General features: G+C 40.3%; 1 protein-coding gene across 4 annotated transcripts in view; it reads right to left on the bottom strand.

Annotated features, from left to right (window-relative positions):
• Positions 1-17249, bottom strand: part of MGAM (maltase-glucoamylase) — a 96080-nt gene that overhangs the window by 43054 nt on the left and 35777 nt on the right. For all 4 annotated transcript variants that reach the window (XM_059172074.1, XM_059172073.1, XM_059172075.1 and 1 more), the window contains 14 exons: positions 14999-15119; positions 13838-13947; positions 13146-13297; positions 12422-12593; positions 10631-10730; positions 8803-8915; positions 8161-8286; positions 6813-6944; positions 6542-6658; positions 6200-6313; positions 4999-5083; positions 3450-3567; positions 1951-2122; positions 220-336 (listed from right to left, as the gene is read on the bottom strand). In XM_059172074.1, the coding sequence (XP_059028057.1) occupies positions 220-336; positions 1951-2122; positions 3450-3567; positions 4999-5083; positions 6200-6313; positions 6542-6658; positions 6813-6944; positions 8161-8286; positions 8803-8915; positions 10631-10730; positions 12422-12593; positions 13146-13297; positions 13838-13947; positions 14999-15119 (1749 nt within the window). The remainder of the gene's footprint in view (positions 1-219; positions 337-1950; positions 2123-3449; positions 3568-4998; positions 5084-6199; positions 6314-6541; positions 6659-6812; positions 6945-8160; positions 8287-8802; positions 8916-10630; positions 10731-12421; positions 12594-13145; positions 13298-13837; positions 13948-14998; positions 15120-17249) is intronic.

Here is a 17249-nt window from a genome sequence, read left to right as displayed (position 1 = left end):
TTTAATGAAAACCTTCACAGACTAACCATCTCCTTAACTGCAGCAGTACCAAAACCAGACTCTGTGACAGCAGAACATTTTAATGGCATGTCAGAGGTCCTGGTTAATTGCAAATTAGCCAAAGTGAAGCGCCAGGTAGGAGGTTGGCTCGCCTGATGTCTTGGTGAGGATGCAGGCAGATCCTGATCTTATTTTGATCATGTCTCCTGGGAGCCTTACCTTATAGCCTTGGCCATTGTGATTCCTAGAGAATGGATAGAATGCCCCCAGCTGCATCCACCGCCTGCAGAGCTCCTCAGGGGCATCCAGCGCGAAGCCACATATGTCAGCACCCACCTGGAAGGACACACAGACAGAACATTTACCTCACCTCCATTATCCCACCCTTGTTGCTTCCCATAAGGGACTTCCTGAGAAGGCTTATAGAATCTGATCAGAATTGGGTCACATCACATGTTCACTCTTCTTTTTTTTTTTAAGAGAGGGGCAGAGGGAGAGGGAATCTTAAGCAGGCACCACAACCAGCACACAGCCTGACACGGGGCTCTATCTCACAACCTGAGCTGAAATCGAGTCAGATGCTTAACCAACTGAGCCACCCAGGAACTCCCCCTATGCCCACTCATCACCGTCAGATGACCATGAATAAGCTACTTCAACCTTCTGTGCCTCAGTTTCCTTGTTTCATTAAATGGGTGTTAATTAGCTACACAGGGTTTTCATAAATGACATAATGTAAGAAAAACACTTGACATACAATAGCTTTTGTTTTTTAAAGATTTACTGATTTATTTGACAGAGAGAGAGAGAGTGAGTGAGTGGTGGGGGATGGGGGGCAGAGGGAGAGGGAGAGTCCCAAGCAGTCTCCCTGCTGAGTGTGGAGCCTGATGTGGGGCCCCATTCCACTACGCCAAGACCATGACCTGAGCTGAAACCAAGAGTCAAACACCCAACCAACAGCACCACCCAGGTGCCCCAACATACAACAGCTTTTTGATGGGTAGGACTAAGATTACTGCCAATATTATTTGACCATACCACTATTAGAATTAACTTCTCAAAGCCTAAATCTGACTCCATCAGTCACATATTCAAACATCTCCAAGGTCTCCTCACAGCTTAGCTAGCCGCTCCTCAAAACCTGGCTCCAACCCACCTTTCCAGTCCACTCTCCACTCCAGTCCTACAAACTAATCCTTATAAACACATCAAATTCTCCCCCTTACTGCTTTTCCTCATGTTTATTTCTCAAACTTAAAATGACCTCTCCATTAGTCTGGTAAAATAAGCCCACTTTTCAAGGGTAAACTCAAGTGCAACCTGTTCCGTGATGTTTCTTCTCACTTGTTGCCCTGACTCCCTGTGTTCCTTATAATCTTGTCAGAACTAGGATTTCCCTCAATATTTAATTAACATGTCCCTAGTTTTTCATAATTATTGGTTATGTATTTTCTATGTAAGAGGAAAGAGAAGGTGCTTCTGTAATATTTATGCTTTTCTCTACCCTCACCCTGCATACCTAACTCAGTACCTGGCACATAGTAACGGCTCCATAAATATATATGTTCAATTTAACTAACAGATGTCAAACCCAGCTCTAGGGACCTGGCAATGTTAAGTTTCCTCATGTGGGTGCTGGATACACACATGTGTTCAGCTTATAAAATCCATCAACTATATACTGAAGGATATGTGTACTTTTTTTGTGTGTATGTTATACCTTAATAGAAAAAAATATTCCAACGATAACAATTCAAGGGTGTACTTTCTATCTTAATAAGTCAGTACAGGAAAGTATGTTGTAGTATCAGAGCCATACTAATGTAGATGAAGCCTTTGTTCTCAAGACATTAAATCCCTGGGCCAGGAAGGGTAGGAAAGGTGAATGTCATACTCTGAGAATTTTCTAGAAGAGGTTTTCTGGGGCTTGAAGTAGGGATGTGGACTCACCATTGGGATACCAAAAAGATTGAATTCCAGCATGCCAGGGATGGACCACCGAAGATCATTCCAGGTGGCCGCATTGTCTCCCAACCAGTGGGCTGCAAACTTGCCAGATCCCGCAAAGGTAGAACGGGTTATAATAAAGCTTCTCTTATTAGGGAACACAGTCTTGACAGCTCTAGAAAGGGAGAGAAACTTAAGGAGTCAGTGTGTGATCTCAGCATGTCTCAGCCCTCAGATACAGTGACAATGATGAGGATCATTGCCTTTTAACTCCCTCCTAGTGGGTTAGAGATGCTGTGGAAGCAGACTGCACCGTTGAGTATGTTTCCATTTTATTTTGCTTCTTTCTAAGGTGTTTTATGTACCTCATTAAATCCATAATTTCCAAGATTTTTAAAAGCAGGCTTTGAAAAGTCTTGTTGAAAAGGCTAGTTGCTAGAGGTACAATTTTTATGGAACAAAGGTGAAATTTAATTTTACATAGATGGATATACACTGATCTTTCACATTGCATGATTTTAAACACATGCAAAAAGTGAATTTATGAACAGCTTTTTGGAACTTAAATTGTTTTTAAGTAGAGACACTTCGGTCATAATTTTGTAATAAATAAGACTTTTTAAATGTATAGATACATATGTGTAGTTTTATAAGTAACTATAAATATGTATCATCTATATTTTTTAAAATTATTTATTTATTTTAAGAGAGACGGAGCACCAGCAGGAAAGCCATAGAGGGAGTGAGAGAAAAATCCCAAGCAGATTCTGTCCTGAGTGCAGAACCTGATCCAGGGCTCAATCTGATGATCCTGAGATCATGACCTGAGCTGAAACTAGGAGTCAGATACTTAACTGACTGCACCAGCCAGGCACTCCTATCTGTATTTTTTAAATTGTAAGTCTATATGTCTATTTTTAACCTTTTGCTTTGTAATTTTTCAAACAACTTTCAAGATGGCTAAACTTACACCATGACTTTGCTAATGAATGAATGTGGCTTTGGTCTGGCTTCCTGCTGTTACCGTTAGAGCAAATTTTCAGCACGTTTCCCCCACTGTAGAATTTGAGTCTACAAACAAGGGTATACACCGCGTGGTAGAAGGATGCTGAACCTGTATCCAAAACCCTGAGGCACATGAAGTCTGTAAGTTACTTTACCCTCCATACCCCATACAGTGTGGCAGAGAGGAAAATGTATGGGTTTGGGATTCATGCAAAAATGGTTTAAAATATGCTTTTACAAGGTATTAGTTGCTTGCCCTTGGTCAAGTTACTTCTATCTCTTCCAGCCTTCCATTCATGTATTCCTCCATTCTTTCGTTCTATACATTCCATATGCATTTCCCGGATTCCTTCTTCCCTATGTGCTGGGTAGTTTCTTCATTCATTCAGTATAATAACCCTGTTTAGCTTGCAGGGTTCTTAAAAATAACACATATGGCATGGAACAAAGATCAGTAATCTGATCATGTAGGAAGTCCATAGCAACAGTGGTCTTACTCTGCCGTGGCAATCGCCATGGAGTAGCCGTACAGATTGTGGACATCATACTGCTTGCCCCAGTGCTGCTCTGCATCCATGCAGAGAGTCTTGCAGAACAGGTACCCATCCAGGATTCCTGGGGCAGAAGAGGGAATAGGTTAATGAGAGCCTCTGAGGCACATTCCCTGCTCCTGGACTACCCAGTAGCACAACCGGAACAGGGACACTCTAGGCAGGGATCTATTGTGGCCAACCTGCAAATGATCACACAGCTTCCTGACTGTCAGAGGGTTATATGTTTGGAGTAGTTTCTCTGATATATAAATAAATTTTTCTGCCCCATACACACTCTTCCACTCTAGGTGCTCATGTGGCTCAAGGCAGGCCCTTAGAAGCCAGAGGATCCAGTTAGACTTGAGGTTTAATCCGAATTCTGCAAACAGAGTCAAACCATGTGGTCCAAGAATAGAAATAATGGATGAAAGTGTAAATTAATTGTTCACCCCTTTTCTCCTCTGACCAGAGAGTTAAAAGCCTGCCTCCTCACTCTCTCTCATGCTTCTATTCTTTTCTACTCTCATTGTACCATTCTGACTCTGATCCAAATTACATTTGCATATTAATGACTGCAATTTCTTTTTTTTTAATTTTTATTTATTTTTTTAATTTTTTTTCAGTGTTCCAAAATTCGTTGTTTATGCACCACACCCAGTTAATAGCTTATTTACTTCTGAACTATTGGTCTTCGAATTCATACTGCACACTAACGCCAGATTAGTATTTCTAAAACAATTTGACTACCTTAATTCCCTTATATGAAAACATAAATAGCTTCCATCACCAAGAGAATGAAGTGCGAACTGTTTCACCCCCATGCAAATCCCTGGCCCATCTGCCCCAATGTCCTATTTCCTCACCCCACTGGAAGTCTTCCAAGATGCTATAATGCTAGCACCTCATTCTTTCCTCAATCAAGATAAAATATATCTGTGAGCCTCTAGCTTTCTTCAAACTACAGCAAATGCTGGGATTCTGGGGCCATCCCCTGAGAGATGATGTTGTTCAGAGGTCAGCCAGAGCTCACTAGTATATTCAGGGACTCTGATTCCCTTCAAGGCCATGGGTCCTGGCTTCTTTTTCATCCTACATTTCACATCTGTTCTTCACACTCTTGGAATCACCAGACTTCACCCTCATCCAAAGAGCAAGCCCAGTTACACGGTCTCTTTCTAGTAAGCCCTGACCTCGAGGGATACACACTATAGAATAATACCAACTAACCACTAGCCTCTGGCTTCTGTGCTGAATGTTCTCTGGACCTTGCCCTAGAAACAGCTCAGCCTGTTGGTAGAAAGATTAGTGGCCCCCTTTGAATTTATGCCTCATTTAGGAGAGCTTGGAGTGCTTTGGTTTTCTTTCCTAATTTTCTGTATATATTACTCACATTTTCCCCTCCCTACGTACACTTATGCACAAACTCCCTTACCGGGTGGTTCGTATCTATCCTTATGAATGTAGAACACCAAATATGCATTGCCACTTTAATTATACTACCACCAAGACTTACTAGGAGTGAATGGGGGGTAATTTAGATTGTTCGTGGAACATCCTGAAACGGAACCATCAACGAAGTTGGAGATTTCGTTCATATCCTACAAGACAAAGAGCAAAACTACCACAAAGGAAGAGTAACATTCCCCCTTATGTTGTACTGATGTTTGTCTCCTTTTTTGTTTTTTTAAGAAATCAGAGAAATGATTCTAGATATTTCATCTTTAAAGAGGTTCTTATGCACATGGAGGGAAATAGATGTTCCTGTCTTTTCTACCCACAGAAGCTTTCACAGAGAAAGTTCTTAAAATCCCTTCAAAATGCTCTATGTCTGTAATCATGGAAAATGAAAAATGTTCAAAAACATTAGGTTATAAAAGATCGCGATTCATATGCTTCTATATATATCAACTTATATGTTATCTATATACCCCAATACAGCTATGAATGCACACATATTCTATCTATCTATACATACATATATGTATATATATACACTAGATACACACACACACACACACACACAAATACATACCTAGAGAAAGTGAGGGGGCAAGCCCATGCCAACAGCCGGGCAGATGAGGGTTCTGGGAAGATGCGTACCAAAATGTCGATGGTAGATGGTTTTGGTTAACATTTTAGAGGGTTTTTGCTTTCATCTTTTTAACTTTCTGTATTGTTCAAATTTTCTGTACTTCTCTTAAAAATAGAAAAAAGTTCAACTCTAGAGCTCCCTAAATTTTGCTGAACATCTGTTGCTTTGAATTTGTTTCCATTTGATATCGTATGTGACATTCATCCTTACCACCCCCACAGTTTTGTCATGCACCCAGGGACTTTGGTTCTGATCAATTTGTTCACTGCGTCCAAAGAAAAGAGCTCTTGCTGTGCTGACAACTGAATAAACCAATATACGTTTGAGACAATATAAGGCTTATATGACTGATTTTTATGTCTTTCAACTCATTCATTTTAAAAGAAAAGCTGGATTCGGGAAAAAAAAATTTCTGAGTTTACTTCCAGGCCTAATGATCTGATTTAGATTCTAAGCTACATGTTTCAGTAAGATTATTTGAATAGTAACATAAGGAATATCAGAATGACTGCCCTATGTGCTTTTTTTCTCCTCCTCTTCCTGCCATGTTCCTTGACTCGATGATATAGAAACACACAGTCTGAACATCAGTCACCGAATATTCAGAGTATTAAGAACTCACAATCCAGATTCCATCAAACTCTACTTGGTTGTGGAAAAGCTCAAATTCTTTTGCCCACCAAACAGCACAGTTGGGGTTGGTATAATCAGGAAACACAGTTTTTCCAGGCCAGACCTGCAGAAGAAAATGAAAAACACTGATCAGAGTCAATTAAATGAGTATAGAGCTAGGTGGCTGTTAGGGGTCTGGGGCTGAAGGGACAGGGAGACATGTGTATCCCCAGCATATATAAGGCATCTGAAGTGTCAAGACAATTAAACACATGCAAATACATACATGTGCGCACACACGCACACTCTGCAACAGCCCCGTCACCGGTCCCCAGGCCCCCTGTTTAGTTACCTCCCCAATGAGTGGGGTCACCCCGTCTGAAGCATTCACCCATATCTTCATGCTGGAACCCCTATCATACGGGCCATAGGGATTGCTGGGGGAAGAGCTGTTGGAGATGGCTGGATCCTAAGAAAAGAAAAAACACAATGGAGAACCCAGCTTCAAGCTCGAGGCACAGAAAGGAGACTGGGAATTGGGGGGTGAAGGAGAGGGAGGTTGCTGTAAAGGTAAGGAAGAGCCGGCACCTGATGATCCAGGGGGAAAAGAGGATGGCCCGTACCACGATGATGACCAGCTTCTGACTGTTACTGTGTAACTCTTCAACAAACTCAGGGAAGCCTTTAAAATTGACTGGGTCGTAAGTGAAGTCCTTCCTCGCATCCATGTAATCAATATCAGCATGCTGGACATCCTGAAAGCATACACAAACTCCACAATTCAGCTCGCGGGACATTCCCTGTTCAAATGACTCAGTCAAATCATCACTGTTATTATCCACCATACACGCTGACTGCATGCCGGGCTCGAAGCCAGGTTCTTGATCAGTCCCTAGCATCTAAGTGCTTGTTTTCCAATAGCAATTTCAAAAACAGAAGACCCGTTGTGTCCCTAAGGCCTGACCCTCAGCCCTGGAACCAGGTTAACTGCATCACCTGGCCTTGTCAACCGGCCCCCTCCGTCACTCAAAACCAATCTAACAAATAAACCACACCAATCACAGCAAATCACTAAGGCTATCAAAAACAGGTGGTGTAACTGGGTGACCAGTAATGAGGCCGCCATGTGATGTGATGGGTTTATAAGCAACTAATGAATCGTTGAACACAACATCAAAAACTGCTGATGTACTATATGCTAACTGAACATAATTAAAAAATATATGTATCTCTACCTAAATCCTAGCCCATCCACAAACGGAAGGGGAGAAGAGACAGTCTGTCCTACATCTCCTGCATTTTACTCCTCGTGTTTTGTTTTGTTGCTTCTCTTCTAACTCCAGTGTTCTTTGGCATTTGTTTTTTCCTAATTCTACCTGCATGAAACTGACACTTGCTCTAGGACCTATGTGCCTGCCTCCAATGGAAAGGTGTGGGGAAGAGAAGAGGATTATTCTAGAGATGACTGGGCTTTTTCCTTTGTACCTACTGAAAGGCCTCATGCTCCAAGACAGAAGAGACATGTTCAAACTTAGCCATTCAAAATATTAAAATATTATATTTTTAAATGTACATACTATATGGTTTTGCTCACTTAAACTAGGGAAAGAAGTGCTTTGAGAACTCAAGTAAAAACACATTATATAAATGTAGTCAATACAATAGCATAAGAAAATTTTACTAATAAAATGTTCTAAGAAAAACAGACACAAACAGACTGTATTCCTAACCCCAAAATTGTGGTCTCTAAGTATCATTTGCTATTAAAAAAAAAAACAACAACAAACAAAAAACAACTAGTTCCTTAAAGGAATGGCCAGTGCAGCAAGAAAGTCTAGCATTCTGAATATATAAAAATCTTTTTTATTATAGATACTTAAAAAATAACTCGGGCAGAGAAATTATAAGCAGTTGTTCTTACTCCCCAAGGGAATTCGTTTATTTCCGGAGTTGACTTAAAGCCTTACTCACGTAAGGGAGCCCTGCCGCACGGTTTCTCTCCATGACTTCCTTCAAGCTTTCCAGTGTTCCATAATCATAACGACTGAGATGGAATCCAAGTGCCCAGTATGAGGGAAGGACTGGCCGTCCAATGAGCTGAAAGAAGTATGTGAAATGAAAGTTAGCAAACACTTGATTTTTTTAAAGATTGTATTTATTTATTTGACAAAATCACAAGTAGGCAGAGAGGCAGGCAGAGAGAAAGGGGAAGCAGGCTCCCTGATAAGCAGAAAGCCTGATGTGGGGCTCGATCCCAGGACCCCAGGACCCTGCCTTCAGCTCATGACCTGAGCTGAATGCAGAGGCTTTAATCCACTGAGCCACCCAGGCACCTTGCAAATATCAATTTTTAACAAAATGTTGTAAGCACTGATTTGGGGGCACATGATCTACTCTAATTTCCAACACACCATTTCATGAATGTAGGAATGTTAGTCTATTTTCCTAGCCCCTTTATAAATCATTGAGAGTAGGAGTGATTGTAGTAGCAGATTTATAATAGCTGCTTATAACAGCAGACTTTTGTGCCTCACATCTGCATATTAAATTTACTTCTCTTTGTGCTTCTTGGGATTTATTTCCTCAGTTGTAGTCATGGTATCGTAAGTTTACCTCTAGATACTCTTGAACAACTTGCTCTGGAGTGTTTCCCAAAAACACATAGAAGTCGAGAATGCCCCCGATGGTGCGGTAAGTGACAGCTGGGGTGGGCTGGAGGGCAACCTCTTGCAAGATTTAGAAGTGGAAAAAAAGTAAAAATTAGAATTTACTCTAGAGTAATGAATGCAGAGTTTTAGACTGGAGGATCGCCAATCACCTGAATATTAAGAAAGTAAATCTAACACCTCAAATTTTGTATACAAAGGGAGACATTCTGATGATCACGGCACATGAAAGGTAGAGCATTTGTTCCATGACTGACTTTGGTCACTGGTGACTTGAGCGTTTTCATTCCCATGTCAGGACTCAGGCTTTCATGAAAAATAGTTTCACAAAGGGGTCCAGACTAAGTCACTGTAGCACAGAAGTTATTTTAAGCAGAAGACATTTGAGCTTCTGAAATCTCTTATCAACAAAAAGCAGGACTTCCCAAAAGAACTCAGTTGTCATAAATTCCCACCCCCAGAGCAACTAGAATCTTCTCCGAGACAATACATTGGCACCATCGCCAAACAGACATTGTTACAAGAATATCCTACCCCCCAACTGTTCTCCAAAGGGCTCATTTATCTTTCCAAAAAGTCATGTGTTTTCCCATGAGTACTCTTATCTCCCTCTCATTTGCATAGCTGGAATATAAGCCCCAAATCCTAACCACCCCTCTGAGAAGTTACTCTTCCCTGAGCACTCTCCTGTGTACCCACGCTGCACATGGAAATAACCTGTCTTTTCTCCTGCTAAGCTATCTCTTGTCAATTTGACTCACAGGCCCCCAAATACTGGATTGGCGAAGGCAGAAGAAAACTGTTTCTTCTTGACCTTCACAACTACAGAACTTGTTGCTCTCGCCTCACACCCCATCATCGTTGCAGGAATGTAACCCATTGGACAAACTGAGTCACCAGCCTCAGTGAATCTCACTCACGCAAAAGCCAAGCTTAAAAAAAAAAAGGTCAGAGATTATATTATAAACTCCAAATCCCCCTAAGACCCAATCACAATTCTCAGAGGTGAAGTTTCCCCATTGCCTTAGTTTGCATTTAGGAATAAAAAGCTTCAGGATTTACTGAAATGTATTCTTTGTTCATAAGAATAACTCACACAGGGTTGTTCATGAACAAGGGTTCATGAATGCACTTGGATGCCACAGCAATGTTTACTTTTCAATACTATAATCATCTTACTATAGACCTGAAACAGTTTGTGAACTATCCGTGGGCCATGCTTTGAGCACCTCTGATCTAGTCCATTGATTCTCAGTTGAGAAGTAGGGATCAATATCGCATCAACCCTGGGAGATTCTAATACATCTCCTCTTCTCCTGTGGTGATTGACTGACTGCCACTGAGATCCATTAGTTACTGATGCAAGCAAAAAAAAAGTAGAGAATCATTGATTCAATCTAAACCTTCAAGATGGGGAAGTTACCTACTTTCTGGAATCCTCTGATGTTACACTGTTTGGTCTTAAACAAACTGATCTTGTAGGGCATGACCCTTGCCACTCCACTTTGCCTTGCTACCACTATATTGTCTGAATGAAATATTCATTGCTTGGTTTAGCTGAATCTGAGCTATGATTCAGGAAAATCATAAGTTAGGAGAGAAAGCCTATATATGGTTACCATATAACAACAGGTAATGAACTAGGGATGGGACAATCAAAGAACATGCGAGTCCCTGAGCTATGGCTCAGCCATTCCTCAAGGGCTCCATTCCATTTCTCATTGTGCTGAAAATTGCTCTTATGCATTTTTATGAATATTCCTTTTGTCTTTTACCCATGGCATTGCTGTTCATCAGAAACACTCCAAAAGACAATCCACTAGCATCTTCAAGACACAGGAAGAATGTCTGTGTACCATATAAATTAGTTCCATCCTGCAGAAAGAAAATAATAGAAAACTTACCATCTAATAATTTAAACCCCAAATGACTAGAAATGTTAGTTGTGTGAGTAACTGACAGGGAACTCATGGTCAGAAGACACAGATCAATCCTTAATATATCAAGTCTAGATTTGGTTGATGTCAACCAAGTGAATTAGTGTTCTCTTACTGAATTGAGTCAGTTATGACTATTTATCTAGTAGAAATGTGAGAGCTTGGGATACCTGTCAAAATGTAGGAGAACAAGAATTTTGAAAGCATAGTTCAAAAAATCTCTTCTCTCAAAGAGGCTTAACCTAATTCCATCTGCAAAAGCTCCATCAAGCCTTAATATGAATCAGACATCTTTCTAATGTGCAACTAGAGGGAGCTCTACTCAAGATATCTTGGTCTTCTAGTCTCACTAAAGTCTAGACTTTAGAACGTGAGCTGAACTTCTAACACTTTAGAACAGTAGTTCTCAACCTGGGGCTTCATCCCAGTCCAATTAGAACAGAATTCCTGGGGGTAGAAGCAGGCATTGATATTTTGTTAAATTTCTCCAGGTGATTCCAATGAGTAGTCATGTCTGAAATCACTACTCTAGAACAGCATTTCTCAAAATTTGGTGTGCACAGAAATTATATATGAATGATAGTTAAATGTGGATTTGAATTCTAATACATTTCTCCCATAGTGATGCCCATTTGAATATCAAAGATCTCAGGCTCCTTATTAAATGATACCCAGGAGAGCTGCTCGGACTCCAATTTCCTGTCTTTCTGATAGGCATATGGTAGAGTGAGGAACATGGGCTTTACATTACTCAGGCCAGGGGTTAGATCCTATCTCTGCTATTCCAAACTTACTTTTAAACATTGGGCTACTTCTGAGCCTCAGTTTCTCACCTGTTGAATGGAATCAATTATACTTAATTTTTAGGGTTCTTTTAATAAATACAGACCATATATTAAAAGGATCACTTAATACATAATTCAATGATCTCCTTTATTCGGAAACTCATTCTTCTTAATTAGGCAAGTGGCTGAACATATCTGTAGGTAATATTGCTGAGCCTACAAAGTATCTCTGATTTGGATTTCCACAGTCAAAGCAAAATAAAAATGAAAACAAAAACAAAATCAAACAAAACAACAACAAAACTCTATGTCTTTTATTCTTTCACTGCCCCAAACACTATTCATATGGGAATGAGCAAGACAGTATTTTTGTTGATATTTTATCCTATTTTACTGACGAACCTAGTATAAATTGGTCATCTATAAAGCCCAACCTAAAATATATGGAGATAATAACCCACCTATTGTGCAGAGTCAATATTAGTAATGTCTTCTCCACAACTAGTTAGTTCAAAAGGAAAATAAAATGAAGAGTAGTTGGCATTTATTGAGCCCTTTCTATTTGGCAGACACTCTTCTAGAGACTCTGTGTAGATAAATTCTTCTAATTCCCTTCACAGTCCTATGAGGGAAGTATATTCCCCTTGTTTTATAGATGAGAAACTGGAGACACATAGAGGTAACTCACCCAGCACCACAGAACTGGTGAGTATCAGTGTTAGAATTCAAACATAAATAGCCTCACCCTAGAATCTCACTCTTAACTATTATTCTATACTACTTGGAGTCATCTTCAGAAATGAGGCTGACCAGTAGTGCAGGGGGGCCCATCCTAAAAGCTTACCCCATTGGGGGTTGTGTCCCTGGCAAACATGGCCCAAGTCTTCCAATTCATATCATGCCGGTACTGTTGGTGCACCTGTTCTCCCAGACCATACACGTTAGCACTGGGCAGTCGCATGGAGAGCTGCAGGAACTGATCGGCAAATATGAGGGGTCCAATGCCTGAGTCCAACCTAGACGCCGGTGCAAAATTCAGGGACAGGTGGGCAAGTAGAGTGGAGAGGACACACCTTTAGAAAAGTGTCCCTTACATCTTAATGACTCCTATCCCCTGTTTAACTGGCCCCATTTGCCCTCCCATAGACACTAAGAGATCAGGAATTCTTTTTCCCTTAGAGACCCTATGATACTGCCAAAATATTACTCTTACGTTATAATAGATGTTCCATAAATAGTTACTGGTGGATACATGGATGGAGGAATGGAAAAATAAAGAGGAAAAAAAATGATGACACAGTAATAAAAATGAAGGGGAAAAAAATGGCCCAGCCCAGTGCCTGGCCTCTAATAAATGCTTAGTAATAACTATGACAGCAGAAGCAGCAGCAGCAGGAGGAGGAAAGAGGAAGGTGGAAGAAAGTACACATTCGAAGAGTCCTGTCACCAAAAGTGGGCTCACAACCTTCAGGAACATTGTTGCAATGCATGCACCCTTCCTCAGGCTTGCAGACCTCCCTCCCCATGTCCTTCCTACTCGGATCCCCAGACAGGTTTTTAAAACTTACAAAACACGGTTATTACTTCTTCTGATCACTTTGATGCTAAATGGCTGTTGGGAGACCGTAACTTCATAGGTCAAGGGAGAAGCAGCACTTCCTTTGAAAGGTTGCACATGTTCATGAGGTACTTCATACCTGTCCTTGCTCTGGTCAGTTAGCTGCCCGGGACATGAAGGGAAAGAAAGCTCCTCAGTATTTTCAAAATAGAAACCTCCCTACCCACAGCAGTGTTTCCCAGTGACTCTGCTCATGGTACTGAACTCAGGCACTGACCCAAATGGCATGATGTCTGAGGTAAATTTATCCATTATATTACCAAATTCAAATGTTTAACACCTGGGCAGAAGTTAGTCTTTTGGTAGAAATAGACATTGTAAGTCTACAGAGATGGACTAGCTCTAGACTTTTCACAGCTGTAATCATTCTTTTTCTTTTCCCTCCTAACTACATTTCACATGGTATTAGGGACAAGTAAATGAAAATCAGATTTCACTAGTTGACTCAAAATCTACATTCAGGAAGTTATCACACTGAAGGAAGGCTACAGACGACTCAACATATAGGTACTACGAATTAAATTTCAGTAGAGAAAAATGCTTCCATTAGCAATACTGTCAGTCTTGTAGTAACTGCATCAGCCATCAGGGAGAGAACAAGCACTTTTCAAAAAGATTCTTAAAGAATAAACAAACCACAACCTTAAAGTGGAAACGATTGGACGTCTGGTATTCCGCTGTGAGAAGGACATTGTTGACATCATTTCCAAATAGGGATGGGGAAGGCAACCTTTTCAACTGGGCTGTGAATCCTAGTATGTAGAGGGAAAAAGGTTTACATAGCCGGCTGTGTAAACTCCCAAGAAGTAGCCATATTTATGTCAAAGGGGTTGTGAAGAGCCTTTATTTCTCAAAAGAAGGGAGGAGCAATGTCTCCCATCAAACACTACCGTGGGGCAGTGTGTGAAGCGAGGCACAGGCACTACCTTACCCATGCTTCTCGTTTAAAAAATCAGCTTGAAACCTCCCCGCAAAGGCCTAATTCTCATTCCAACAGTCCATCAGCCATTCTATGTTAATCACATACCCCTTACACTCTTATCCTTTGATATATATAGATATATAGATAGAAAGAGAGAGAGAGATCTATATGGATATAGAGATAGAGATATCTAGATATATCTCTATCTCTGTATCATTCCTTCTCAGTTATTTTCATGTTACATTGCAGGTGATCATATATGCTGATGCCATCTTCTGGGTTCCATGGTACACCAGGTGAGAACTGAGACTGTATTAGAAAAGGCCACGGGCCAAGACCCTTAGAGAGGAAGCAAGTCTCTTCCTTTATGCTAAGAGCTTCCCCAAAGTAGTCACCCTCTGTTATCTCTCAGAAGGTTCATTATTATCCTCTGCATTTTGGGGTGGGAGAAATGAGAAGAGACATTTGGTTTATGAACACTGATATTGATGAGCTAACTTTCATAAAATGTTGATGAAATTGGAATTGTTTCCATATCATCAAAATCACATCGTATTAGTTATGAGTAGTTTCAGAGGTTACTGAGTCCAAATCCCTCTCTTTAAAAGTTTGAAACTTGGGGATCAAAGATGTCACGATGATTGGACAAGGTTACTAAGGGACATAAAGTAGAGCTAGGAATAGACCATGTAGCCTAACTGCCAAGATTGGATTTTTTTTCCCTTGATGCCAAAATAGATCCCAGCCGTTGCTTAAGAGCAGTGCCCACCTTCTGTCACAGACGGTAGTGTGGCTGTGCAGGGTGATACTCTGCAGGCCGCTAAGGCTTTCCTCTGTAGCAAATAGAAGGTCTGGAGCTCCCATCTCATTGTCTGGCTTACCTTCATTTGTTGTGACAAGGTCACCCTCCATTTGATAACCATGACTTCTAGAATAGTAGCACCAGGGCACACTTATGGTCCCCTGAGGTCTCCAGCAGCACCCACGCTGATCACATGTGGCCTGAAATAAGAGATTAGTCAAATAATTTCATGCATTTGTACAACATTATCATTTAAAAATGTATTTTGAGCTTATGGTATCATTAACCTCATTTTATAATGATATTTAGAGAAATTATGCTGTATCTCAGTCAATTCACAGCTTGTACTCAAAATTAATTTTTCTGCCAATGCCCTACCCTGTTATTATTATTTTGTAATAATAAAGGGACCACAGTGCAGTCCCACATCTGCCTTCACAATAAAACTGGTAACTTTGTTTAAATATCTTAAACTTCAGTATAGTTATACCACCAGAATCTCAAAATTACAAAAGCAGCTTCACTTATATTGGTTTGGTTTAAAAAAAAAAAAAATGACTTTGCTTTATTCAGAAACTTTGAGATCAAATCATTTTTGACTTATAAATATGTCTATTATGTGTGTGTTACATATACGTGATAGATATATACATACATACATACGTAGTCTCTCAACTTCTCCCAAAGCAGGAAGTAATTGTTCCTTGAAACTCAAAGAGATTCTAATTTTTAGTTAAGAAAGGTGTCCACTTTATGCCACAATTAACAACAGAATCAAGTGGAGACTAAAATGAATACAATCCCTCTCTCACGTCAACTAATTTATTTGGGAGGAGCACCAGGCTAACTACAAAAAAGTACAAAGAAACCTCTCCCTCTTGAATGTGGACTAGACCTAGTGACTTGTAATGAACAGAATAAAGCAAAAATAATGGGATGCTGCTTCTAAGATTAGATTACAGAAAGATTATGTCTCCTGTCTGGCTTGCTCTCTTTCCCTTGCTCTTCTGAAGCACATGGCAAAGGACTAAGGGAGGTCTCCAGCCAATGGCCTTCTAGGAACAGAGACTCTCATCCAACAATCCTGGAGGATCTCAATCCTGCCAACAATCCCATGAATGAGCCTGAAAGTGATCACACCCAGTCCCAGAAGACGCTTCAACCTCAGTTTTCTAAAAGACTTTGAGCCAAAAGCATCCAGCTATGTCAAAGTCAGATTTGTTACCATAATAAAAAAATTACGTTCATTGTGTTAAGCCATGAAGTTTTGGCATCATCTGTCACAAAGCAATAAATAACTACTACATCCTGCTATATATTTTACAGATGAAGCACCTGAGACAGGCAGAAGTTCACAGAGGTGCAGTTACCTGCCAAGCTTGCTCAGTGAGCTACTGGGAAGGCAAGCACCAAAACTTAGTTCTCTTGCTATCTACTGTCTTTTTCCTATACTCTGGGTTCAATTTCTGTTTAAGCATATTTTCAGGAGGACACGGCCATGCTTTGCAAATGATAAGACAAAGAAATGGTTTAGGTTTATGAACCATTGGATCTAATCACATGCTTATTTTTACATGAATACTAATTTAAAGATGAAAAAACCGTGCCCATCTGTGGATGATATGGCTGTGGGATCCGACTGCACCATGAATTCCAATTAGCAGGGTTTTGTGGGTTTTTTTTTCCTTTTATTTATTTTTTTTATTTTATTTATTTTTTCAGTGTAACAGTATTCATTGTTTTTGCACCACACCCAGTGCTCCATGCAAAACCTACTCAGTTGAAACCTCAGTACATCAGGCAAAGAGAAAGGTGTTAAAAAGGGTGTTAAACAGAATGGTTTCTGCACACTGCCCAGAGGTTAATAATTTCTTCATTGGAATGGAAGGGGCAAAGATCAAAGAGTGCTCAAAGAAGCCAGAAAAGTGAATGTTCTCTGTTGGCTAACTTGAAAATGCCAGTTCTTGCAGTGGCCCTAAGCAGTCACGAGGAGTGGAAAGAGAAGCTTGGTGCACATAAACAGGAGAGTAAAAAGGATGTGAAACCTAGGAAAATCGTCGTAAAGAAAAGCTGTACAAAATGATGATGTGAATAGGACTGAAGGCACATATAGAGAAGAATTAGAGCCAAGACACAAATGTCCTTTTAAGTTCATCTGAGAATTTAAATTTAAGAGGAATTGCTGAAGTAATATAGCCGATGTAACTTCCAATACAGTATTAAAAACTCCAGGGGAAAAAATCCTCAAAGCAAAAGAAAATTAAAAAAAAAAAAAAAAGGAAAGAAGACATAGTTATGGGCATAGAGTGGAGGACAAGCAGGGAGCAGCA

This window comes from Mustela lutreola, chromosome 4 (assembly GCF_030435805.1).
Source record: "Mustela lutreola isolate mMusLut2 chromosome 4, mMusLut2.pri, whole genome shotgun sequence".
Taxonomy (NCBI): Eukaryota; Metazoa; Chordata; class Mammalia; order Carnivora; family Mustelidae; genus Mustela; species Mustela lutreola.
This window is presented reverse-complemented; position numbering and strand designations above follow the sequence as displayed.